The sequence below is a fragment of the Pecten maximus genome, chromosome 14 (genome assembly GCF_902652985.1).
Source record: "Pecten maximus chromosome 14, xPecMax1.1, whole genome shotgun sequence".
Lineage (NCBI taxonomy): Eukaryota > Metazoa > Mollusca > Bivalvia > Pectinida > Pectinidae > Pecten > Pecten maximus.
Window position 1 is genome coordinate 23,931,422 of NC_047028.1, and position 26,335 is coordinate 23,957,756.

At 32.9% G+C, this 26,335-nt stretch overlaps 2 protein-coding genes across 2 annotated transcripts in view; both read right to left on the reverse strand.

The window, feature by feature from the left end:
* Nucleotides 1–15,324: 15,324 nt before the first annotated feature.
* LOC117342956 lies at nt 15,325–16,143 on the reverse strand. The gene is made up of 2 exons (XM_033905263.1): nt 16,113–16,143; nt 15,325–15,792 (listed from the first exon to the last, which is right to left on the reverse strand). Exon 2 carries the CDS (start codon nt 15,789–15,791, stop codon nt 15,468–15,470), a length of 324 nt encoding a protein of 107 aa, XP_033761154.1. The 5' UTR covers nt 15,792; nt 16,113–16,143; the 3' UTR covers nt 15,325–15,467.
* A 6,265-nt stretch (nt 16,144–22,408) lies between these two features.
* LOC117342388 (retinoblastoma-associated protein-like) overlaps nt 22,409–26,335 on the reverse strand; it is a 32,022-nt gene continuing 28,095 nt past the window's right edge. Inside the window, exon 28 of the mRNA XM_033904542.1 lies at nt 22,409–26,290. Coding sequence (XP_033760433.1) covers nt 26,245–26,290 — 46 coding nt within the window. The 3' untranslated portion in view covers nt 22,409–26,244. The remainder of the gene's footprint in view (nt 26,291–26,335) is intronic.

Genomic DNA, 26,335 nt, shown 5'->3' on the forward strand with positions numbered 1-26,335 from the left:
GTACAGTTTTTTCATATCTTTTTGTACCATGGAAAAGTGTACCATGGTACAAAAAGATGTGAAAATTCAAATCATTTACTTAGGAAAAAACACAGCTTACATTCACATGTTTATGTACCAATAGCCGGTATCAGCCGGCAAAATGATGTGAAAGGTTTTGTACCGCGTTACACTTTTTTCATTTCTTTTTGTACCATTTTTGGTACAAAAAGATATGAAAAAAGTTAACCAAGAAAAAAACGTTACAGTTTTTTCATATCTTTTTGTACCATTCGTGGTACAAAAAGATGTGAAAAAACTGTACCATCAGAACATCGGGAATGTCGTCATCCAACACCATGACCAGGGCTGACCCCGAATAGCAAAGGTTTGATAACACTGTCACAACAAGCCAAAAAGTGTATAAATCACTTCTGAGGACACAAATCGAGTCGAAACTATAGTGTATTGGGGTGTACCTTGGGGCTAAGAATTATTAAATTAAACTTGTATAATGTCATCATTTCCATTTTAGAGATAAACAATTGAACGATTGAAAAAACATTACAGCATTTCTCTAATGGTCTTACAATATATATATTCCTCGATGTCTTCAGTAAAACCAACTATATTTTACGAGTGGGGCTAATATTTCGATATTTGTGCATTCGTGAAAAATATTAAAATATTAGTTGCATGAGTGAAATACATTTGGTATTATTGAAGATGCTGTTAGATATGCTGTTTATTACATTTTCGTAGCAAAATATACCGGATCATCTTTTAACTTTTTCCATTTTCCACTTTTATAGAATGATTAATTTTCGATATTTCACTGCTAAAAGCGTAATAACGAAACCCATCGGTGTCTATAGTTTCTTTTACTCGAGAAGTTTTTATTACGTAATAAAATTGACGGTCCCATTTCCCCAAAACGGACCCCATCGGTGATAATAGTTTCTTGTACTCGAGAAGTTGAGGCAGATTGGATACATTGACAATGTAAGTACAGATAATTCCTCACTGGAAAAAAATATTAAACACGTTATTTTTAAAATGAAAAGTCATTTAAAAGTTAAAATAGACAATTGACTATGTGATGACAGTTTTATCTGGGAGTCATTTGTCAAACTCAGTCACCCTTATGTCTGGCCGTTTCATATGTTTCTGTACCATGGCTGTTTTCGGCCGCTTTTTGGTACAAAAAGATACAAAAGCGACTGACTCATTTCAACTTCGCTTTCACATCTTTCTGTACCATACAATGGTACAAAAAGATGTGAAAAAAATGTACCATGAAAAAAAGTGTTACAGTTTTTTCATTTCATTTTGCCAGGCTCTTGTCGGCCATCGTACTCTGGCAATATCGCTACACACAAGAGTAAAGGCCAAACTATAGCAATCAATGCCATTTTTCTGAAAGAATATAAGATAAAAAATTGTGTTGGTATACATTTAACGATTGGTTATTTTCAGGTTAAAGAATGCAAGTAGAAATACATGTAAGCTTTTATTAAGAAATCTTTACCAAAACATGTTGTCAAGTCATAAAGGCATTAAGAAATATCTACTTACCCAGTGTACTCAGGAAAACGTTCGAAATGGGATATATCAGAGCTGGTGACACCTACTATTACATAAACTCCAATTACATCTGGTACGGCGGTAAAAATATAAATCATGTCTGAAAACATGGTAGCATGCCACCTGCTTTGATGAGATCTATTAAGTCTAAATTTAGTAATCGTTACTGCATCCACAGCTGTTTAAATTTATTTTGTCTATGATCATAACACAAATGTGATGATGTTTTCCAATGACGGATTCGAATCGTACTATCAGTATTACATTATCGAATATATAACAGAACATGAGGCGTGATGCCTGTTTTTATCAGATCAATTAAGTCCCAAATTGTTATTGTATTTACAGCTGTCTGAAATGAAGGACCAATGAATAATATTTGGTCACTCGTAGTAATGTCCAGGTACGTATCTTATGTATACGAAAAGAGATTGAAATACAAGAGACTGACAAGAGCTTTTCCAATAACTTCTTTACCTACAAATGTCGAGTTCAAATTCTTCAAACATAATGATTGAATTTTTTGTAAACATATTCATTATGCGACAAAAGTTCGTATCAAAGGAAAGTTTAAATCTATTTTAACATATTGTGTTTGTGTGTTATATTGATAGAAAACTTCTTTAAATAACTCCGCTGAAATATGCACAAACGACGCCGCGAAGTTGAACATCACAGCTGATTATTACGCCAATCATACCGTCCGATTTAATTATCAGTCCTTTCCTGGATTTCGTAGGTATGCTATTATTTCTCATGGTTATGTTAAATGTTCATTTTATTCATTTAAACATTCAGGTGAAAATGCATTCAAACAAATATTTTGTGCTGATCACTGTGTATATTTTACGTTTGTCAGTATTTTTACGCGAACTCACGTCAATTGATGGACACAGAAGATTTTACATTTTTTGTGTTTGGGATATAAATTCACGATAAAAAGTACGTGGGAACGATAAGAAAGGTATTTTTCTGCTGGTACAACATTGGTACCGAATGTCACCGACCACTGTTTAAGAGAAAGGGGAAGTTTGAGGGTTTAGTCCTTCGTCAGATGATCAATGTAATATCTCGCTTCTGTTAGTAGTCTATTTCACCATATCAAATTCTATTTCGTACGACTCAAATCACAGATCTATCGACCTTTCCATGAGGACACCCCTCTCCACCAATTATGCCAATACATAATAATTCGTCATTATTAGGAATTATATACCCATTTTTAATATATAAAGATTATCTTTCAGATTTCATACTCGATTTAGGACAAATCAATAATATCTGTATTAACACGGCGACAATTGCTGCCAACTTGACAGCTTACAACTAATGATACCAATTTCCCTGTTATTAATTTTCAATTTCTGAGTAAGTTAACTCTCTGCTTCCCCAACATATGGTCTTTAGATGTCCTGACTTGTTTACAAGAGCACATTTTCTTGATAGGTGTCAAGAGCTGCCGAAGGCAAACTTTGTAACACAAAGAAGAAAAAGTTGATGACAACGTATGGAAAAAGTGGTATGATCGACATCGCTATACTGGGAAGTATTATATTTCGGTATGTTGGATGTCAGTTCGATTGTCTACTGGTGGTTTGCCGTAACCCATGTTCTGTTGCGAAGATATGCCATTTACCAATTTGACCTAGATTTACATGGAGATGGAGATATTCTCTAAAACAAATGAGTGTTACATCGGACAGAAAAATACTGCAGTTGCCAAATGAGTTGTCCTCATCACAGAATACAATTTCAGATGTTAACAATTAACCATCAAGGACATTAATTTATAATTTGTAACATAATTACAAAATTCCCTGTGAAATGAACCATCGTTACGATTTTTAGCCAGTGTCTATTGTTTCTTCACTATATTATCTGAAAGTATTTGAGCTCAATCATTAGCCTATTATGGGGTCATTATATACTATATTATATTTATACGAACACCTCTGTAATTGTCGAGTTAATTCAAAAATTCAGCCATCATGTAATAAAAGTACATACATCTAAACAAAAACTAAACACAAAACATAAAACAAACAATCATTATCAGTTAGGAAATCATATTTCTTTTGTTATTTTTACATGTTACACGTGATGCCACACGTCATCATTTCCCGGCTATTGGAGGTCCAACCAATTCCTCAGCAGCCCTTTTGCTCCTATTGATTTTGTCATTGGTAGGTTTGATATGTTCAGTCCCTGAAAATCTGCCCCCACCGTTTTGTATACGATCAGTAATTCCTGAAGCCATCTGCCAAATATCCCTCTGACAATATCGCTAGGCACAAGAGGGAAAGGCAAAACTACTGCAGCTAATGCCATTTTTTCTGAAAAAAGTCATCATAAATATCAATATCTTGTTATTATAAATTATATTGTTTACAATATAATAATTAATTCCATTCAATCCTTTCCTAATAAAAAGGATGGACGAGAATTTCATTTCGTATGAAATGAGGTTAATAGGAACGCAATCCTATATATATTTCTTATTATTTTCGTACTCGTGTATATAGTTAATATACGAATTTCGTATTATGTCCTTGTTTTATAGAGGTTTACTTAGAATTACGGTTCATTTTAATGTCGTTAATATTGATACTTGAAGATAACCCCCTCATGTAGAAGAAACCCGTTTACTGAAGTATCTAATTATATAATAAACTACTTGTATTCTGGAAAACGTTCAAACAGGATTCTATCAGTCCTAGATGTGTTGAACGTATGATACCTACTGCATTATATAATCCCAGATTCACATCTGGTACGGCAGTAAAGGTTCGGGACAATCGCATTATATTCGGTTTGGTTTGATACACCATGATTTGTCTTTGATCGCCATATATGTAAAGAATATTTTTTTTCAAATCCTGCAATAATTCGCCATCTGCCATGTCAATACTTTGATCACCAGACCGCAAAGTTTGAATTGTTATTATTTCCAGATGTCCAATTACAGTTTCCAAAGACTAAGTTTCCTTTCCAACGGCGGCATGGACTATAACATGTCTCTCAATTACATTTGTAAATAATCGTTTGCCTTATAACATACATGTATATCTTTTCGAATGTTTGTTATGATTTCATTTTTCGTAACGCAGAGAATAAACAACAAAGAAACCCGACAAAATAACCAAACAATGATTCAAACTCTAAATCAATTAAACAATGCCAAAATATAAATAGAATATAGATTTTTCTTGTAGACTCCTGGCAAAGTAAAGTATAACACGCCCAGGTGCTCAAGAGAGAGTGTGTTTTGCATAATCGACAACACTCGCCATACCAATTTAGGCCATATGGGTTAGGTAAAAATATAGAATGAGAGTATGGTTGGTGACAAAGGAATCACTAGGCATATCAACAAGCATCAATATGTTATGAAATGCTGCAAACAGTCGGAGATTTTTTTTAATGTTATTTTAGCTCGATGTCACTGTGATCATTATGTAATGATACGTCATAAGCGAAAGAATGCTGAATGAAAGCCTCGCCGACTTTACGATCAACTGACCAGTCTAGTTTAAACACATCACCAAACAAACTTTTCTGTTCTGTTGTCATATTTTGTTTTACAATTGTATACCACATTAGATACTTTGACAACTTAAACCCTTGAGAATCATATCGCTTACGACGTATCACTACAGAATTGGCACAGTGACATGAAGCGCCGAGTTATCACATTTTTCATGGAGTGTTTTAACGTATAACTTATACAAAAATAAACACGTTATTGTAATAAAGGACAATCAATACTAGAGATTGTTTACATGTCTCAGTTGATTTGATATCCAAGGTTATGTTGCCATTATCACGATTTTTGTTACAAATGTCGACTACTGACGGAAAATTAACAAGACAAGATTTCGTGAGACGCCGGTTGATGAAGGCCACGGGAAAATTTAATGGACAACATCATCAGCTTATTCTATATCCTTGTAGTATGAAGACGTGTTTGATTATATGCCTGGTGGTCCCGTGGTCTCCATCATATATCTCGTGTAATTAGACAACTGGAAATATCAACAATTACAAATTTTGTGGTCTGATGATCAAAGCATTGATATGACGGATGAAAAAAAAATATTATAGCATGATATTTTGGAAACAAATTCTATATGGATATGGCGATCAAAGACAAATTATCGTATGTTTAACCAAATTGAATATAATGTGGCTTTCCTCAACTTTAACTGTCGTACCATATGTGAATCTGGGATTATATAATATTAGGTGGTATATGCTCAACATATTAAAAATTATTCCTAGAATATAATTTGATTAATCATAATGAAGACTACTTGTTAATTTATGTATTGGTAAGTTCTTGTTAGGTAGCAATATAGTTTGATTTATCCTGTACGGTTACTTTCCTTGGTTTGGTAGTTTATTTCCATATTTGAAATTAGAGTTATCGCCCTTGGCAGTTCCTGATATTGGTAGCCATTGCTAGCCTGTGAGATACAAAGGCCCTCCCACCCTCCCAATTTAGATGGAAATCTGGGTCTGCTGTGGTTTTCTCCATTGTATGTTCGCAGGGTTCACTAAGGAAACGTCAAGACTTCGACCACAGACCATGAGGTGGCTGAGTTTCTCCTGCACAACAGATTGCTGCTACATGTTTTTTGAACTTTGACTTAAAATTTGATTTCAAAGATATCAAATAGTATTGGTTAGTATCTACTATGATTTGGGTGGGGGGATTTTCTGCTCCCAATTTCCTCCCCAACTTCATTAGCTAGCGTGGTTGAAGTCATTGGCCATCATTTGCCACATAATCATAACAGTTAGCAAAAAATATTATACCACATTGCGGGAAAACGGGATCCCTTGAGAATCATGTTGCTGATGCCGCATCACTGTAGAATGACCACAGTGACATCGAGCTCCGACCTCCGAGTTACCACATCTTCATGAGATTTGTTTTAAACATATAACTAATGCAAATCATGATTGAAATACACGCATTTCTGGATTAAATCATTATCAATACTAAAGATTAACTTCATGTCTCAGTTGATTTGATATTCAAGGATTCGTTTCAGTTATCACTATTCCCGTTACTGATGTCGACTATTGAGCGAAAAATTAACAACGTGAGATACAAGTTGATGACGGCCATGGGGAAATTTCATGATCGACATCAAAATCTCATTCCTTGCGATATGAAGATGTATTTGATGATATGTCTGGTCGTCCCGTTGTCACCACCCTATATCTCATTTAATATTGTGACTTAACCTACATTTGACCTATTTTTTACGGCGGATGTCGACGATGAAGTAGTAAATTCTTACTCTCTCTCAAGAACACCTGATCGTATAATCCTTCTACTTTTGCAAATCCATATATTTGTTTACATTTTGCCCTCGTTCACTCAAATTTTGAGGTTGAATTATGGTTTGGTTTTGATGTTAGCATAATTTGTTGCCTCTCCTCGGCGTCTCCTGTAATAAGGGTAAAATTTAAAAATTGAATAGCAGCGAAAAACTGACTCACGTTGAAAGGCAAAATATTCAATACAAATATAATTGAAAGTCATTTTTATAGTCCATACCGTTATGAAGTAAATTTGATTAAATGCATATATAGAAAGAGGTCTTCGAAATTTGGGTAACTGGAAATATCAACAATAGGCATTTATATGACGGATAACAAAATAATTATGGTGTGATATTTTGGACACACATGCTATATGTATATGGCGATCAAAGACAAATAATTGTATGTTGATCCAACCTGAAAATAATGCGACTATCATGAACTTTAACTGCCGTACCAGATGTGAATCTGGGATTATATAATAGTATATGCCATAAGATCATCCCATCTACGACTGTAAGACTGCTGTATGAACGTTTTCCGGAATACACCGAGTAAGTAGTTTTATATATCATACATATACCCTGATGTTAAGGTAAAATACTGATCTCTTATATCATTTTCAATAATTCTGAAAAAAATATATGATATGCTTAGCATGTAAGTATTTTCCCGAAATATATATAATATGTAATGTCAGTTGAATTACAAATAGAACTGGTTTTCCTGAAACGATCGAATCTTCTCGATCTAGACCAGGATAACAAAACACATTCTAAAGCAGATTCTATTTTGTATAACAGGATAATATGTGCGAGGATATCAATTTATTATGAAAATGATTCCTGTAAACTTAACGCCGATGTGGCGCAGCGGTATAGGCTGCGGGTATTTCTGGCTAGGCGATTGGGTGCCGTAGATCGTGAGTTCAAGGCCCGGTCAGGACACGAGTCAAAAAGTTGTCTTCCTTCGTCATTTGTGTTGCTAAGTTATATATATAAATATAAATGGCGACATTAAAGCAATACCGTTACTTAGTAAACATCAATAAAACAAGGATGATATAGAAAAATCGTACATTAACTATATTATGGATAAGAAAATAATAAGAAATATATATGAATATATATAGGTTTGTGTCCTCATTAATCTCTCATCATTTCATACGAAATACGAATGGAATTTATTAATATATATAATTGTAAGCAATATATAATCATAAGCATTAGATTATACTTATGCTTATGTTGATATTTTTTAGAAAATAATGCATTGGCTGCTGTAGTTTTGCCATTCCTTTTGTGTTTAGCAATATTGTCAGAGGGATATTTGACAGAGGCTTCAGGAATTGCTGATCATCCACAATACAGTGGGGATGGATTTGGAGGGAAAGAACAGGTCAAACCTACCAATGACAAAATCACAAGAAGGGACAGGGCTGCTGAGGAATTGGTTGCTCCTCCTATCCCAGGTGGATGATGACGTGTAGCATCAAGTGTAACATATCAAAATAACAAGGAATATATCACTTCCTAACCGATCATGATGTTTTTGCCTGATGTTTTGTGATTTTTCTAAATACTATAAGAATCTTTCATATTTGTATATATAGGATAGGGATATTCCACCCAAAATCACAAAATGTGGTGAAACCCGAATTTTTTTTTTCTCTCATATCACAACCAAATGTCTGGCAAAAGTGTCCCTTAGCCATCAATTTTCTTCATTTTATAATTTCTTTATTTGACCTTTTTACTAACAAAAATATACTTATAGTATTCTGAAGGATCATACCAATTTTGGCAAACACGAATTTCATTCCGTTTATGGTTAAGTGATGAAAGAATGAATAATTCGCCGATAAAAATTGCCGTAACTTGACCGACTTTTGAAGTGGCCGCGGCGATCAAATTATCAACGTCCAAGAAAAAGTTCTGTCAACAATACTTTGCAAAAACCAACGATGAAATGAGTTTTCCAATTCAACATATGATTTGATTTGCACATCGACGTATTTGATTATTTTGTGGAACACACTGTACTTTTTATTGCCCAGTCACATTTTTCATAAAATACTACATCACTGCATGACGTCACGACTGTCCATTGATAGTTCAAGGTCGATTTCAATCGCTATGACGCGGCGATGTTTCGTAGGTGGTATTATTAAATTCACGGTGATTTTGGCAACTTCATGTATTAACCATCGAACATTGACTCCATATAAGTATTCGATCTTTTATGTGAAATAGGATTATATATGTTTAACCGGTTTTCTTGATGGAATGACAAAGGTCCGTCTATAACAATGACCATATTGGAAGGCTAGGATGACAGTTAGTTTTCCTCGTTACTCTACACAAATATATACAAAAATGTTACAATTAAAATATATATTTTCTTATAAGAATATCGAGGGGTGTCATTTTAACCGAATGTTCGTTAATTCAAGAGAGAGAAAACGTCTGAATAATTCCAAATACACAGGTTACTGACTATGCCAAGAGTAAACAAATTCCAGGCCCCTGTGCTGACGCACACGGAACCATTTCATCGGTTGAGGTATTTTGACATTTTATTAAAACTATTTTATTTATGGCTTTTATTTAACTTCCTATCATTGCCTGGTAATTTGTGTGTTTGCATTAGTTACTATGACAACGGGACCTCTTTAGTATTAATCAATAATAAGAAATTGACATCATATCCTTTGACATTGAATTCTTAACCACCCATTAGGAAAATATGGCATAAAATCAATGAATATATTTTTGTACACAATACTTAATTATCAGGTTTTATTACGCTTTTTATTGGTAAAATGGCATTGGCTGCTGTAGATTTACTACTAAAATATTTTTTGTCTTAGGAATTCCATAGAAAATATATTATGTCGTACGGAATAAGGGTCTCAGTAATTGTATACTAAGAGTTGGTTTGTTCACTTAATTCATTTAGTTCAGAGACTTGTTACAATTAAGCCGGGTGATATGGGTGAAGGTCTTAATTTTCTGGCATGAAACAACAAGAAAACATGCACATTGGACTATATTAATACCATAAATCGATAAGGAAACTAATACAAAATAAAGACTTTAACACGGAGACATTTGAAAATGCACAAAGAAATAAGACCTGGTGTTGCGAAAAAGTAAATGTTTGTTCTTTCATTAACGTCACCAGCCATGTAAATCTGGTCAACTCAGTAAATGACCTCCAATCAGAACTGGGGTAACGACAAACAACCAGTAGACAATCTTACCGACATCGAGCATACCGTGAACGGAAACAGAATATTTCCTATTGATAACGATGTCGATAATACAACTTTTTCAATTTGTCATCAACTGGCGTCTTTCGAAACCTTGTGCTTCAAATTTTGTTTTCGTCAGCTCCTGACGCCTATCAAGAAAATGTGCTATTGAAAATAAATTGGGATATTAGAAAATTAGAGTATTTACTTTCTTAGTAATTAAAATTTGATAATAGGGAAATTGGTACCATTAGGTGTAAGCTGTCCCTGTTGCCAACACTGTAAAAGTGGTGATAATATGGATACGATTGATCTGTCCTAAAACGTGTATGAAAGCTTCAAAATACCCCCTCATACAGAAAAAACGGGTATTGTAGTTAATTGATCTTCATGAAGTGTTTCCTCGTTGGCGCTTGACATCAATCACGGCAATAGTAATATTCGGAACAAGTCCTCGGATATCATATCAGTTGTACATGTTATTGCCATATGCTAGGAAAGCAGACACTTCATTTATTCAAAAAGTAAAAATAATCAATTGGAGAATTGACGTATTCGCGCTACCGTACAATTCCGTTCTAAGCTGTCTATAAATAATAAATAAATAAATTCGTATGTATTTCAATCTCTCTTTGTATACATAAGATACGTATCTGGACATTGTTATGAGTGACCAAATATTATTCATTTAGCTTTCATTTCAAACAGCTGTAGATACAATAATAATTAACTATTTTGGACTTAATTGATCTGATAAAAACAGGTAACAACGCCCTCTGTTCTGTTAGATATTCGATAGTGTAAAACTGATGATACGAATCCACTTTTGGAAAACATCACGATATTTGTTTTATGACCATAGACAAATAATTTTAAACAGCTGCATACACAGTAACGATTACTAAATTTAGACTTGATAGAGTTCATCAAAGCAGGTAGTATGTTATCATGATCTATCATATGTACGATTGTGGACAATCAATAATTCGAATTCATTTTTGGAAAGGATAGTCATATTTGTGTTCTTATCAAAGACAAATCTTCGTACGTTCAATCAAATCGAATTTTTATCAAAATAATCTATAGTTTTACTGCCGTACCAGATGTAAACCGGGGTTTATTAATAGTGGATGTAACAAGCCCATCACATCTACAACTGATTGACTCCTGTGCGAACGGGTTTTTTTCAGAAACACTTGGTGAGTAGTTTTTATCCATTGTCTATTATGCTTGTCGTCAACCATTTTTGGTAAAGCTTTTCTAGGCATCAACACTATGAATTACTTGCATATTTAACATCAAAATAATCGAACGCTAATTCTCATATGTTGTTATGTGCCAGTTAGGTCCTTTTATCTAATACGTTCATTTTTCTTTTTGTCACAGAAACACTGATAAGAAGTAAAAGTCGTTTGATGTATCAATAGCATAGTCTTGATAGTGAGGCAGCATTCGTGTTCAAAAACCGAATATCAACATTTATTTGTGTTATATCCTTTCTCTTCCAGAAAAATGGCATTGGTTACCGTAGTTTTGCCTTTCCTTTTGTGTGTAGCGATATTGTCAGAGGGATACTTGGCGGAAAATTTAGCACTTTGCAGCCATCTACAGGGTGATCGTTCTGGATGTAGTGGGATAGTACATACTGAACCTATAAGTGACAAAATCACAAGGAGGAAGAGGGCCGCTGAAGAATTAGTTAGTCCCCCATGGGAAATGATGACTTGTGGCATCAGATGTAACAAATCAAAATAACAAAAGGAATAAATGAGATCATTGTTAAACCTGCATTATTGTTTATATATCTATAGTTATTGATTTCATCAAACGATTGCTGTTTTATTGAATTAACCATATCAATTAGATATGTTTGAGTATGAATGCATATAATATAGCATAACGTTATAGAAGCCTTTATACACTCGCAGATTATATGAAGAAACATTTGACACCGAATAAAGAATCTTGATACTGGTTCATTTGATATGGAATATTTGCAATTTGTCATCAATTAGTAATTGATGTAAACTGAAATGTCATTGATGATTAATAGCGTACCTCTGACATATTTACTGCCGAGATGAGAAATGAATTTAATCAAACAAATCTTTTGCCAACTGCTTTGATGTATATATGTTTGATGTAACAGGCTTCTTTAGGAAATCAAACGATATGATTGGAAGATTAAAATCTTTGCAATAAAAAAATGAACAATAGTGGAATTTGTATAAACTAATATACTTAATATAAATCAAAAGTAAATGGATCTCTAAACAATTTCGTAATGTAAATTATAAAATTTAGAAATGAGGAGCATAAGGAATGAAAGAATTTCGGGAAAAATTAAAATTAACAGGAGACTAAGCATTTTCAGCTTTATTTCCCCAGATTGATTTCAGCTGATACAGATGGCCATCATACTCAACCTGATTTTTACAGTAGTGTCGGAATAAGAAATTAAGACTCAAAGTGAAAACCCTTGTTCCAACATGATACTACAGTATAGCTCTAGCAATATAAACTAAATAATCCGCTTATTCCGTATAAAAATAACTTATTCGCTATATATTTCGACATTATTTTATTGAAAAATAAACTCCAAAGTTACATCTTTTGTAGACCAATTATAATGCATCCCTCGCGTCACCTAGGTGTTATATTTACAACTTTTTTTTAAACAAAGAATGTTATATCTATGCGCATAGAGTTTTTGATTGTATCTTTTTTTTTTTCAAGAAATATCCTGTCTAACAACTAACAGCAAATTATGATATTTTGACAAAAAGACCTGTTTCCATCAAAAACGTTCTGCAACTTCGGTGTACATAGCATATCTAAAGGTGAACGTTATGGCGGCTGAAGAGAGCGCTGAAAGTTTGTTATAATCAGAACTTATCTCATCGCGTCCATCTATGGTATTTGATCGAAAAAATCAAACGTTATCAAAACATACGGGAAAACATTACCAAGGTACACATACTTTGTTTGATATTGGTCGTAGCCTGGTAATAACGTGAGAGCACAGGTTTATAACTGATAACTGGTATATCTAAAAGATCATATGAACATCTCCAACACAACAGAATATCAACGTTATAACGAAACCATAATTCGAATTCAAAATTGATAGATCGATAGCAAGATACGAACGAAAATCATATAGTTACATGGAAACCGTGACACAAGTACCAGAAAAAGACCAGAGCCATTAAAAGCTAATTAATATATTCAAGAAATACAGTTACACTATTATTTGAACACACTAAGAACATGCAAAAATGGGAAGAAAATGATTCTTTTTTTTTCAATTGCATGATATTCGTAATAAACCCCAAAAATGGAAATGTCAAGCAAAATATTAGCATCTGAACTTAGGAAAAATGAATAATAAACTCAATACTACTTAAACTCTTGTCTGACATAAAGCTAGAATAACAGACAAAGGGGGATATTTATTCTACAACCTGTCTTTACGGATGATGCAGCGCCAACAACGTGTAAACCACTTGTTACAAACACTACAATGCGCTCGTTTCATGTAGATATATCTTTATATAACATCTTTATTTAACATCTACGGAGGCACTAGAGAACTTCTTCGGAATTTTGTATTCAATTAGAATTTAAGATAAAAAAAGAATCTTTTGCAAGATTTGTAAAAGAAAAATCACACATTTCAGCATCTTTCAAAACAATTTGAACTTACACACAGTACAGCTGAAATGAATCAAACTGCATCATTCTAAGACTCGCCAATCATGTTAATGGTCTTAAATAACTTTTGCTCGAATAAGCGATCATTAAAGTAACATAATTTTGATGAAGCATAAGACTCTTGCGGACCACCTGGTCTTATTCTGGTAGTTTTTAAACGGTTTCCATACACATGTATAACTTATGTTCATATTCTCCCATCTTTTTATATACTGTATCGCCATTTCAAATTGCGGAATAGTTATTCTGTTGATATTCTCTGATGTTTTTTTCAGATGTCCACAGGATCTTCTTGAAATATCAGTTGTCGGGTATGAACTTGTAATCTCAAATTTCATCGGACTAAGCCAAAATTCAAACAAAGGCGAACATATTTCCCATCTGAACGATGTTTAAGTTTTCCTTGCGAAAATCAAAGATGGGCGCTGTGGCGTCATTTCTATTATATCATAGCTATAAAAGTTCTCTTCAGCCACAATGATCATCTTTATATATGCTAAGTATACGAACATTCAAGGACGGTTTCCATGCAAACAGCTTTGAATGTTGCTGGTTCAACGAAAGACTCTTCGCGGATAGAAAGAATAGAAAGGTTTTTTATTTAATGATACCAGAATCAATAGCTCACCGCAAGGGAACAATAACTCAAAATTGTAAGAAATGACAATTCGGAGGGTTTTTTTTCAATGAAGTTACGTCGAAATTTACACGAAATAACTGGATTATGTATATTGCTGGAGTAGATTTAAACAAAAGTTTGAAGTTAAGTCTGGAGGTCATAGTTTGACAGCCGATATCGACACAGAAACAAGAGACACTTACACGCCTGGAACAGAAGTTCTTATTCTTCCTGTTTAGACGTCGACGTCCAGTTTCTCTTTTTTAATTCATATTATAAAGATTCCATTAGCATTTATTTTGCTTCCAATGATTTTTTTTTTTTTTTTTTTTTTCAAAGGCTTTGTTTGATTCAATTAATTTCCTATCTCGGCAGTGGAATATCAGATTTATACTACTTCTTCAATGACATTTCAGTTGATATCAATTGATAATTTGTAACAATTTGCGGAATTTCCATGTCAAATGAACCAGAATTATGATTCTTTTTCCAGTGTCTAATGTTTCCTCATATCATAATCTGCGAGTATATGAAGGCAATTCTTTAGCCTTTTTTGAAGTCATTATATGCAATACTGTAAAGTGCTTTTATTTCGCGGGGATTTATAGTTCTCTGTACTATAAAAGCGCGAATTGAAAACCCCAGCTAAAATTGTGTTCACAGGTCAGCCATTTTTACTATCAATATTTGATGAGCGTACGTATGTATACCAATGAAATTATACCTCCTAATGTGTATGTATACATGCACACCCGATTTAAGATTGTATTGAACTCATCCGTTCTTGTATTGGTGTAATCAATTCAATACGTAGCTATTTTAGATATATCAAATAAAACAGCACTTTCAGCTATGAAATCATTTATTCCTTTTGTTATTTTGATATGCGAATTGGCTGTCAAATGCGTGGCCTATTGGTGAATCTTCTCGTTTAAAATTTTTCAGCAGCTCGTCTGCTCCTTGCGATTTTGTCATCGATAGGTTGTGTTACCCTGCTATCCCTGAAAATCCGCCCCTAATCTTCTGCAGATCATCTGCAGCCCGTCTGCTCCTTGCAATTTTGTCATCGATAGGCTGTGCTATCCCAGCTCTCCCTGAAAATTCGCCCCTATTCTTCTGCAGTTCATCTGCAGCCCGTCTGCTCCTTGCAATTTTGTCATCGATAGGCTGTGCTATCCCAGCTCTCCCTGAAAATCCGCCCTGAATCTTCTGCAGTTCATCTGCAATTCCTGAAGCCTCTGTCAAATACCCCTGTGACAATATCGATATGCACAAGAGGAAAGGTAAAACTACAGCAGTCAATGTCATCATCCTGAAAGAAAATAAGTTTTTTAATCATGTATACTGCCCCATCATAAATACTTCGCTATTTATTAATTTCTGAATGTCTTTCATAAAAACGAGTGTTAATCTTATCTGCGTTACCTTTCGGAATAAGGGTAATAAAACGTGTCAAATAGAGGGAACTAACTGGCATATAACAACGCATTCCTGTTCGAGAATTAGCGTTCGGTTATTTTCATGTTGACGTATCCAAGTAAAACGTAAATGCAAATTTTATTAATACCTAAATTGTTTGGAAACATGAAGAAAGCTTTGCCAAAATAGGTTATTGAATGGATAAGAACTTACCCAGTGTATTCCGGAAATGTCCACACAGGAGTCTATCAGTAGGAGATGTGACGAACTTGTCACGCCTACTGTTATATAAGCCCCGATTCACATCTGGTACGACAGTAAAACTATAGATCATGTCTGATCAAATTCGGTTTCATTTAACATTCGATTATTTATCTTTGATGAGAGCATAAATATGGCGGCGCTTTCCAAAAACGAATTCGTAATATTGATGGTACACAATCATACATCTAACACAACATGATAACATGCTACCTGCTTTGATGAGATCTATCAATCTCAAATTTATTAATCGTTATTGCGTCTACAGCTGTTTTAAATAATGTGTCTATTGTAACAACACAAATATGATGTTTTCCAAAACTGGATTCCTTGTAAATAGTATTACATTGTGAAACCTTCCATTATATAAGCCTCGATTTACATGTGGTACGGTAGTTAAACAATAGATTATGTCTGATAAAATTCAGTTTGATTGAACATCAGATGAATTGTCTTTGATCACAACACAGGTATAGGTTGATAATTAAGATTATCTAACAGAACAAAACTTTATGTTACCTGCTTTGATCCGATCGATTTATAACAAAATTGTTAATTGTGATTGCTGCTGCAGCTGTCCGAGATGAAAACTGTGACTTGAAAGTAGATAAAGGTTTGAATTTAATTTTCTCAGGCAAAAATTGTATAAAACATATTATCGTCGCGTGTACAAACTATTCACCAAGCAACCATAAGTCGCTATGACATATACATATACTGTGATGTGACTCATTTCTTTCCACTTAAAACCTTACTCCAATTACAGCCAGGGTTAAATTTATTTTGTATTGACCATTTTGCCCAAGCGCGCAAAACATCAACTTATCTTTCAACACAAACTGTGGTGTCCTTGGTTCTAACGTATTTGTTCACATCATCTCAAAGGGAAGATCTTGATCCTAACGTTGAAATTCGCTCCGATGAAAGAGAAATGTCGACTTCTCGGCTACCTTCCAGATCAAAGGAAATCATCAATGATCTTTTAGAGATATTACATATTCTATTAATGTAGGAGTTGTTCTTTACAATGCGATTCTCCTGTCTGGATGATGCTGATTGTAAAGCCTGGGCAGACAGAAGAACACAGCTTCTAGAAATTCTTTCACATTGTTGTCCTCTATTGACACGGGTATTTACTCGAAGCATTTTTAGGCAAGCGAGCGACTGTCATACTTGAGGGTATATATGTATCATTATTCCAGAGCTCCGATCACATGCTCCACAGAATCTCCACATGTGGCCAGAAGAAGCGAAATCATTATAAGTTCATCGGCACACAGGACATTGTACAATGTCAGATCCACTTGAGGCATATGAGCAGTGTAAAGTACAATGTTTGGATCCAGCCATGGCAGCTCCAACACCATTAATCCCATAAAGGCGTTTTATTGCCAGTGTCCTGCTGGACAGAGTACCATGGGGGATAAGTGTCCACGTAGCCAGTATCCTATACATGTACTATGTATGCATTCGGAAACCAGTAAGCCTTTGCATCCGAAAGTCAAAAGGTTAAAGACAAACCTCAAGTAATGCATATTTGGCTACCAACCGTTATCTTTCAGGTATTAGGTATGGTCGACTTGGACAATTAGAATCACGATGTAGACCAATAATGACATCGCCAATCAGATTCTAGGAGAGGAAGCCATATTGGATTCCATATTAAATGGGCTAATGAGTAAAACATTAATATACCATATAGCGTTCTTGTCAGAAAATTGAACATTTTATATTTATGGTTATCAGGGAACATGGCGACCATTTTGAAAGTTGAAATTTCACTTTAGTTGGTTATTAGTGTATATGTCAGTCCCTGTGTACTAAAGAAACAAAGTATAAATATTTTATTTCAGTTCACATTACAATATTTCATTTCAACACTGATTTTCTCCTATGCTCGTTTTTCTTTTTAAAATCACAAAGCAATAGTGTCAATTTTTATTACTTTGCACAAAACTTCTGATACTATTTTTGGTAATTTATTTTATATTGTTTGAAGAGGTTTTTACCACATAATTACGAATATACTTCAATAGGAAGTTGTATTTTTGACCTTCAGACAATTTCTCTTAATGTAGAAACAGCCTGTTCTTAATCAAAATCCATCACATTTTTATCTCCTGTTCCTAATGTATTTCAAAATTGTTACTACTTGCTTTGCATATGATATCTAACATGTTATCAGCATGTTCATCTTTTAGTTCTTCTCAAAATATGAGTGTTTTTCTTTTATATATATATTGTAGCATTTTCCCCTAAAACCATATTTTTTTCCATTTTTATCACAAAAAGGGCGCTGTATTCTTGCGTATGAACATGTTTGGAATTAAATGCCAATCAAACGTATGACTATGAAGGCTATCAATAGTACATACAAGTTATCGTTTTGCTTCTTAGGTCATTTTGAAACCAAACCCTTGACATTTGGGCCTGAAGACCTGGACCTTTGACTTCCGATTTTTGACCTCAGAATGCTTTAATTTAAAACTGAACAAATATCATATCCCTTGACCTCTTGGTTATTGTGCAAGTCATTTGAAGATTTTAACACATTCAACCCCTATGACCTTTGACGTAGGTCAAGGTCATTCATTTAAACAAACTTGGCTACCTTCCTCCCAGCATGCTACAGACCCAATATAATGATACTGGGTCTCTTTGTTATTAAGTTGTTTGAAGCTTTTAACACATTTAACCCCGTTACATTTGAACAAATGTAGCTCTGCATCAAAGCATAATGCTACTGGCCCAATATAATGACCCTTGGCCAGGGTCACTTGAGACTTTACTTCCTGTTACCTTAAAAATGCCTTTAAATACTTCGCTCTTTATATCCCTAGAATACGTCATAACAACCTTGAATGTGCAGCAAAACGAATCTTGAAGTGGCTATCTGTTTAATTGTCAAATTCATTGGCTTTCATCTCTTCTGTTATATTCAAAAGATGAGCACCTGCTTAGGTCTTTTTTTTTTCTTTTTTCTTTTTTTTTTTTGTTATACCAACACGTCCAACAGCTAGCTGTGTTCCTTCAATTTTTGCCATGACATATTCGAGGGATGCAGAGAGCGAAAGTGAACATATCCCTTTGAGTATCGAGAATCTTGCCTCTTAAGAATCATGTAATAGTTGATTTAAGATCATAAAGATTGAGATGATTAAATTATTATACTGCAATTATTTTGTGGTCCTTCCACCGTCATCTTTAATTAAAGAATACCAAATAAAGAGAATCAACATTCAATAATTTATTCTTTTACCTTTCAAAACTGAAGTACAGTGCATGTAAATGCTATTTTTTAATAATATTTATTCAAAACAAGAAAAATTTAACAAAGATTTACATTCTACTAACATAATATGCATGAAGATGAGGAATCCCTCAGAAAACACAGTGATATGATGGATAGGAAATCAACAAAACATCAGAATAAAATATTTATACACAGTTTCAGAAAACTACCAAAAAAGGATAAAGTCATGTTTCTCAGAAAAGTAACTGAAAAGGAAGATTGTAGAAAAGCATTTGACCTGCATAAAGGACAGATAACCCACTTAAAACAATCTGTAATTTTCTTAAGCCAAGGATTTCACCAAGCTCAATTCTTCAAAATGATTTTTCCATTATCCATATAACGGTGTTAAGCTGTCTTCGCTATTAGCAAATAAAATCCCACTCCTTCTACAAAAATCTCTTCCACTATATTTCCTAGAATACCAGTGGAGGAGCAGTATTAGAGGAACTGTGATAAGTTAAAACAAAAGAAAACCTTCACGAACAAAAAGGAAACGAAAAAAAATGGGGAAAAGTTTTTTAACGACCTGAAAATAAAAAACGAAACCCTTTAACAAAAAGAGGAAAGGAAAAAGGGCCGAATACCCCGAAATTTTTTTGGGAAAAAAGGGAGAAACAAAAAGGACAGGGGAAAGGAAAAAAAAAAAAAAAAATAAAAAAAAGGGGGATTTTAACAATTAAAAATTTTTCTGTGGCCCCTGATGAAATTTTCAAAACATTTATTAAAAAATTTCCCCCAAAAAATTTAAAATTAAATAATATCATTTAAAATAAAAAAAGTAAAATTTCCAAAAATTTAAAAAAAAAAAGAGGAAAAAATTGATTCCCAAATTTAAAAATTAAAACTTAAAAAGAAAAAGTTCTACATTTTTTCATTAAACCTCGGGTTTTAACTTTTCCTAAAAAAATAAAACCAAAATTCAAAACCTTTCACCAAATAAAATAAAACGAAAAAAAGGGAAATTAAAACTAACCAATTTTACATTTACAAACTTTTTAAAAAATTGTAAAAATCCCAAACAAAAGGAACCCCCCTTTTAAAATCAATCCTAAATAACATAAATTTTTTCCGGCAAAATATTCAAAACTACAACCGAAAAAAAACACTTGAATTTTTTTAAAAAACGGTTTTAATTCATTAAAATTTTGGGGGGTAATGAAAAAAAAACCAAAAAAACAAAAGGGGGAAAAATTTAAAAAAAACCTTTCCCCCCAAATATTTTTTTGAAAATTTTTTAAAATTTGGGCCCCTTTTATATTGTAATTTTTAATTAAATTAAAAACAAGGGAAAACCTTTTAAATAAACCCCCCCCGGGTTAAAATTTGAAAAAAAACAAAAAATTTTCCCATTTCAAACGTAAAAAAAATTTTTAAAAACTTTTAATTTCCCCCCCCACAAACAAATAATTTAATTATTTTTAAAAATTGGGAAAATTAATAAAAAAACCCCCTTTACCAAAATAATTTTTCCTACAATCAAATTTAAACCCCTTTATTAAAATTTTTTTTTTGGGCAAAAATAACCTTTAAAAAAATGGGTTTCAAATTTTCAATATTTTTTTATTTTTTTATTGAAATTTAAAAAAAAAATTTTTTTTCTTTAAATTTCAATTTAATTTGGATTTTTTCTTTAAAACCCCGGTTTAATAACTTTAAATTTAAGTACCCAAATTTTTATTTTGAAAACAAATTAAAACATTAATCCCAAAAACTTTTAATAAAAATTTGTTTTTTAAACCCTTTTTTAAAAAATAATTTGAATCATTTTGAACCTCCCAAAAGGGGGAAAATCAAAAAGTTTAAACCCAAATTTTCCCAAAAGGGACCATTCAATTTCCAAAAAATTTTTAAAAAAAAATTTTTAACCCAAAAAATGCCCCTTCTTTAAAAAAATTGGAACTTTTTTAAAAAAATTTTTTAAATCCAAAAATAAAAAATACACCTTCAGAAAAATTACAATTTAAAAAAATTTTAAATCCCAACAATTTTTAAAAAAAATAAATTTCAAAATTTTAAAAAATTTTTTTTAATTTTTTAAAAAATAAAATTTTTTTCCCAAATAAAAATATCAAAATTTTGATTGTAAATTGGCAAAAATTTTTTCTAAAAAAACCCCAAAATTTTATTTTAAATTTCCCCTTTTGAACTTTTTCAATAAAATTTAAATTTTAGGGAAAATTAAGGTTCCCTTTTAAAAATCAAAATTTTACTTTTACATTTATATTTTAAAATTTTATTTTAATGAGTTTTTTTTTATTTAAAAAAATATATTTAAAATTTTTAAATAAAAATTTTTTTTGTTAATTTCCCTTTTAAAAAAGTTGGGAAAACCCGAAATTCTTTTTAAAAAACCAAGGAAACCCAAAAACCCAGGGACCCCCAAAAGTTGCTGGGGGGGATTTGATTTTAATTTTTCCAAAAAGAAAATCCAAAATGGATGGAACCTTTAAACTTGCTTTAAACATATTGACTTGCCAAAAAAAAACCTGGTTTTTGATGTTAACCTTAAAAATAAACAAAAAAAAGAAACAACTTACAAGGGAAATTTAAAACAATTTTAAAAATTTAATTTGGGACAACAAAAATTTAAAAAAAAACTAAATGGGAAATTAAAAAATTATTATTTTTTTTTAACTTCAAAATTTAAAAAAAAGCTTAAAATTAAAGGGTTTCAAAGTATTAACCAATTAAAAAAAAAAAAAATCTGCTCAATGTTAGGGTCCGCTTTTCAGGTTTTTTCGGGTTTAAAAATTCTCCCCCAAGGAAATGGGGAAAAATAAAGGGATTAAAACCAATATCTTATATGTTAACTAGCCAGGAATTCCCTTAATTTTAAAAAAATCATTGGGAAAAAAATTTTTAAGATTCCTAAAAATTGAGAAATTTTTGTTTTCCCCCCCCCCCCCCCCCCCCCCCCCCCCCCCCCCCCCCCCCCCCCCCCCCCCCCCTTCATCAAATTAAAATAGAAAGCTTAAGAATTCAAGGATTTCAAGTATTAACCATATATAAAATAAATAATCAAATACTGACATCTATATGTATAGGGTACCAGCATTATCAGGTCAATTAGCTGTTTAATAATGCTACACCACAGCGACAGTGTCATGTGTCCAGGACAGTTGGGCATCTTGAGGGAGCTTTTAAACCAACACATCATTCATAGGTTGTTCAGACTCCAGCTTCATGGACATTCCTTCAATTTGACAAAAGTACCATCATCGGAACAAAGCTTGCCTCACACTGTATATCACTAAATCTCAGTAGTATTTTTGTGGGCGATTTCATCAACTGGAATCTACATTGCAATATATCAATATTTTCACAAAAAAATATTGCAATACAAATGTATTTAAAAGTAAAATAGACACAGTTTACAATTAGGTTTTGCATTATAGTAAGCATTGAAATTATTGTCATGAAACATGTTTGTTTGACGCTAGGAAATAATACCTTGGTAACTAATACACACACATCAACCCGGAAGCCAAATATTAGAACCCTAGTACACTTATAATGGATTTGGTCTGATTTGGAATTTGATTTGTTGATCATCCTATCAACAGTTAAGGTCATTTAAGGACAGCCTCCCGTGTATGTAATATGTATGTGTGTGGTAAGTGCGTATGTGTCTTTTGGGAGGCTGCGGTATGTTTGTGTGAAGTCTCCTTATGAAAGGCTTGAACTTTTGCCGATTTATAGACTTATAAAGGAGTTTACTGATGCCTTTCAACACCTGTACCAAAAACTGAACATTTAGAAACCATCACTTAATCCAATGCCAGGGTGACACCTCTCTTCAAAAGGCGAGCTTTAAATTCCTCTTGGGACAACATTACAGAAACAATTCCTCTTGGACAACATCATAGAATTAAGAAAAATTCCATAAACTCCTAGTCAATTTTTTCCTTAACAAGGGTATTCATGATTGGTTGAAAACAAAAACAGACTTTTGTATTTTTATACAATATCAAAAGTTTCATAATTTATGCAATTACTATCCCCAAAAGTGTAAAAAAAAAAAAAAAAAATCTGCATACTGAGAAATGCTATCATGATCCGTCTCTACAGGTATTCCTTCGAGTTTATGCTTTCCAATGGAAAATGGAAAGTAAAGGAATTACCAGAAGTTTATGCTTTACTATGGTAAACTGAGAGTAAAGGAATTCCCTGAAGTTTATGCTTTACTATGGAAAACTGAGAGTTAAGGATTTCCCTTAATTGGAGGAATGTTCTGGTTCCTGAATACAATAAGTCATTAAAATTGCACAATCAATCAAACTGCATCAATATTCAATCTCACTGTCAATAATCAAATATAAATTTGTGACAAAATGAATTCACTATTAATGACCAACATTTTTTTTATAAAATTGATAACTCATTGTCAATACACATGTTTGTACATCAGTGATCAATGTAACTGACATTAACAACTTATGATTTAAATATAAATGAAGTCAATCATGAATCAAATGTCAAAATCACATCTTTACAGCAGCTTAAGTCTAAACAAGGGTAACAAGATTAAACTTAATTTTAAACTTAAAACTACGAACAGCATACATATTCATGATTCAAATCTAGTCCTAATTCATTAATAAACTAATTTGTGAAAATGAAATCCTTAACCAATCAGAGCATAATATTAATTGATTATAGATTTTGCTCTGCGCTACACCCGGTGTGAGAGTGTATGCAGTGTACACGATTACCAAGTTTCATCTGAAATAATCACATATTTGATAAAGTGATTTATGGACAATGTAGACAGAAAGCTGGATATAGAAACATTAATTTGAGGCTTCTGGTGTTAGCGTAAATTAATTTCTATACCATTACAAACCTATAAGGCTACCTCCCTTTTTTTCTGAATCATGAAAATGACTTACTTAGTTTGCAGGTTTAATCTTGAAACATACAGATTAGTGATGTTCTTTGTTTTTTGAAAAGTAAATTGTTAACGATACATTGATAAAGATTGAAGAATTACAAAGAGGACTAAATACTTCATTTAATTTCACTTCAATGATTTGGATAATTGTTTTCTGAAGTGGACTAAAAGATATTTAACTCTCTGAAAATAAGCTTACACCAACAATATGATTGCAGTATTGCACACATCAACCTATCAGGTTGTAACAGTAATAATACCAACCAATCAGATCTCAGTAATGGTTACACCAACAAATCAAATTGTAATCAATCAGATCATGTTAAGCCTACACCAATCAGTCAGATCAGAAGCCTACACCAACCAATCAGATCACGATAAGCCTACAACAACCAATCACATCGCGTTAAGCCTACACCAACCAATCAGATCATGTTAAGCCTACACCGACCAATCAGATCATGTTAAGCCTACACCAACCAATCAGATCATGTTAAGCCTACAACAACCAATCAGATCATGTTAAGCCTACACCAACCAATCAGATCATGTTAAACGAACACCAACCAATCAGATCATATTAAGCCTACACCAACCAATCAGATCATGTTAAGCCTACACCAACCAATCAGATTATGTCAAGCCTACACCAACCAATCAGATCATGTTAAGCCTACACTAACCAATCAGATCAGGTTAAGCCTACGCCAACCAATCAGATCATGTTAAGCGAACACCACTAACCTATCAGGTCATAGCAGTGCTTATACCAAACAATCAGATCACAGCAGCAATATAATAAACCAATCCTATATATATATGAATCCAATAGTTACATCAACCAATCAGATCACAACAATTATTTCATTAACCGACCAGAATGCAGTAAGACTTCCACAAAACAGATCACAGTAATGTTTACACTAACCAACGAGAATGCAGTAGTAATGTTTACATCAACCAATCAGACATTAACAGCTTCTACTAAACATCAAACTTGGTCTCACAGCTATTAACATCAAGTGTTATACAGTAAGAATATAACTGCCAAGTCTTAATTCAAAACATGAATCACTGGTGGCCATCTTAAATCTTCAATCATCAATGGTAGATTGTAGCCAAACATCAATGGTAGATTGTAGCCAATCATCAATGGTAGATTGTAGCCAATCATCAATGGTAGATTGCAGCCAATCATCAATGGTAGATTGTAGCCAATCATCAATGGTAGATTGCAGCCAATCGTATTGTATATCTAATTCAATTACTACAATTTTTCTTCCATTAAATTTGGGGTTTAAAAACAGAAAATTGGCATAAAACCTCAAAAAAAATTTAACTTTCAACAAAAAAATGTTTCCATTATATGCCCAGGCAGCATCAACTTTACTAGATTCTACAGTATCATATAAAACAACCTAACAATGATGTAACAGTACCACTCTTGTATTTCAAATTTGTTGGAATCATTAATTATATGCAAAACATAAACCCATCAAACCAATAATTGTTTGTGGAATCAAAACAATTAAAATCAAGTATGCTGTTTGCCTCAAATAAAACATTAGCATCCCTTTGTTGGAAATTGATCAGTGATAACCAGAGTAATACTAACAAATGGTCCAGGTACACAATAGACATCAATGATTCATACGATTCAAACATTCATGTACACTGCCATATTCACAGAATTTCGTTCAAACTCAGGTTCAGGTATTCCACCAGGTTTTGCTATCTTGCGAAATCTGAAGTTCTTCCCAACATTCAGACAAACTGTAGATCCCATTCTCACAGCTCTAATGTCTAATACTGAATTTTGTTAATAACAGTCCATAATAATAAGTTTTATTCCATGTTCAGGCTTCCAGTTGACAACATTCTTCCTAAGGCAGATAAGGTTATCTGGAAGCTCCACCATCTTGGTTCTGAATTTTTTTATGTTCCCTGCAACAATTAAATTAAATGTTCTGTAGGTAGTTTATTGTTAGA

Excerpts from the sequence above, each read along its gene's own strand:
- LOC117342956 (XM_033905263.1), bottom strand. The coding sequence starts at position 15,791 with ATGATGACATTGACTGCTGTAGTTTTACCTTTCCTCTTGTGCATATCG.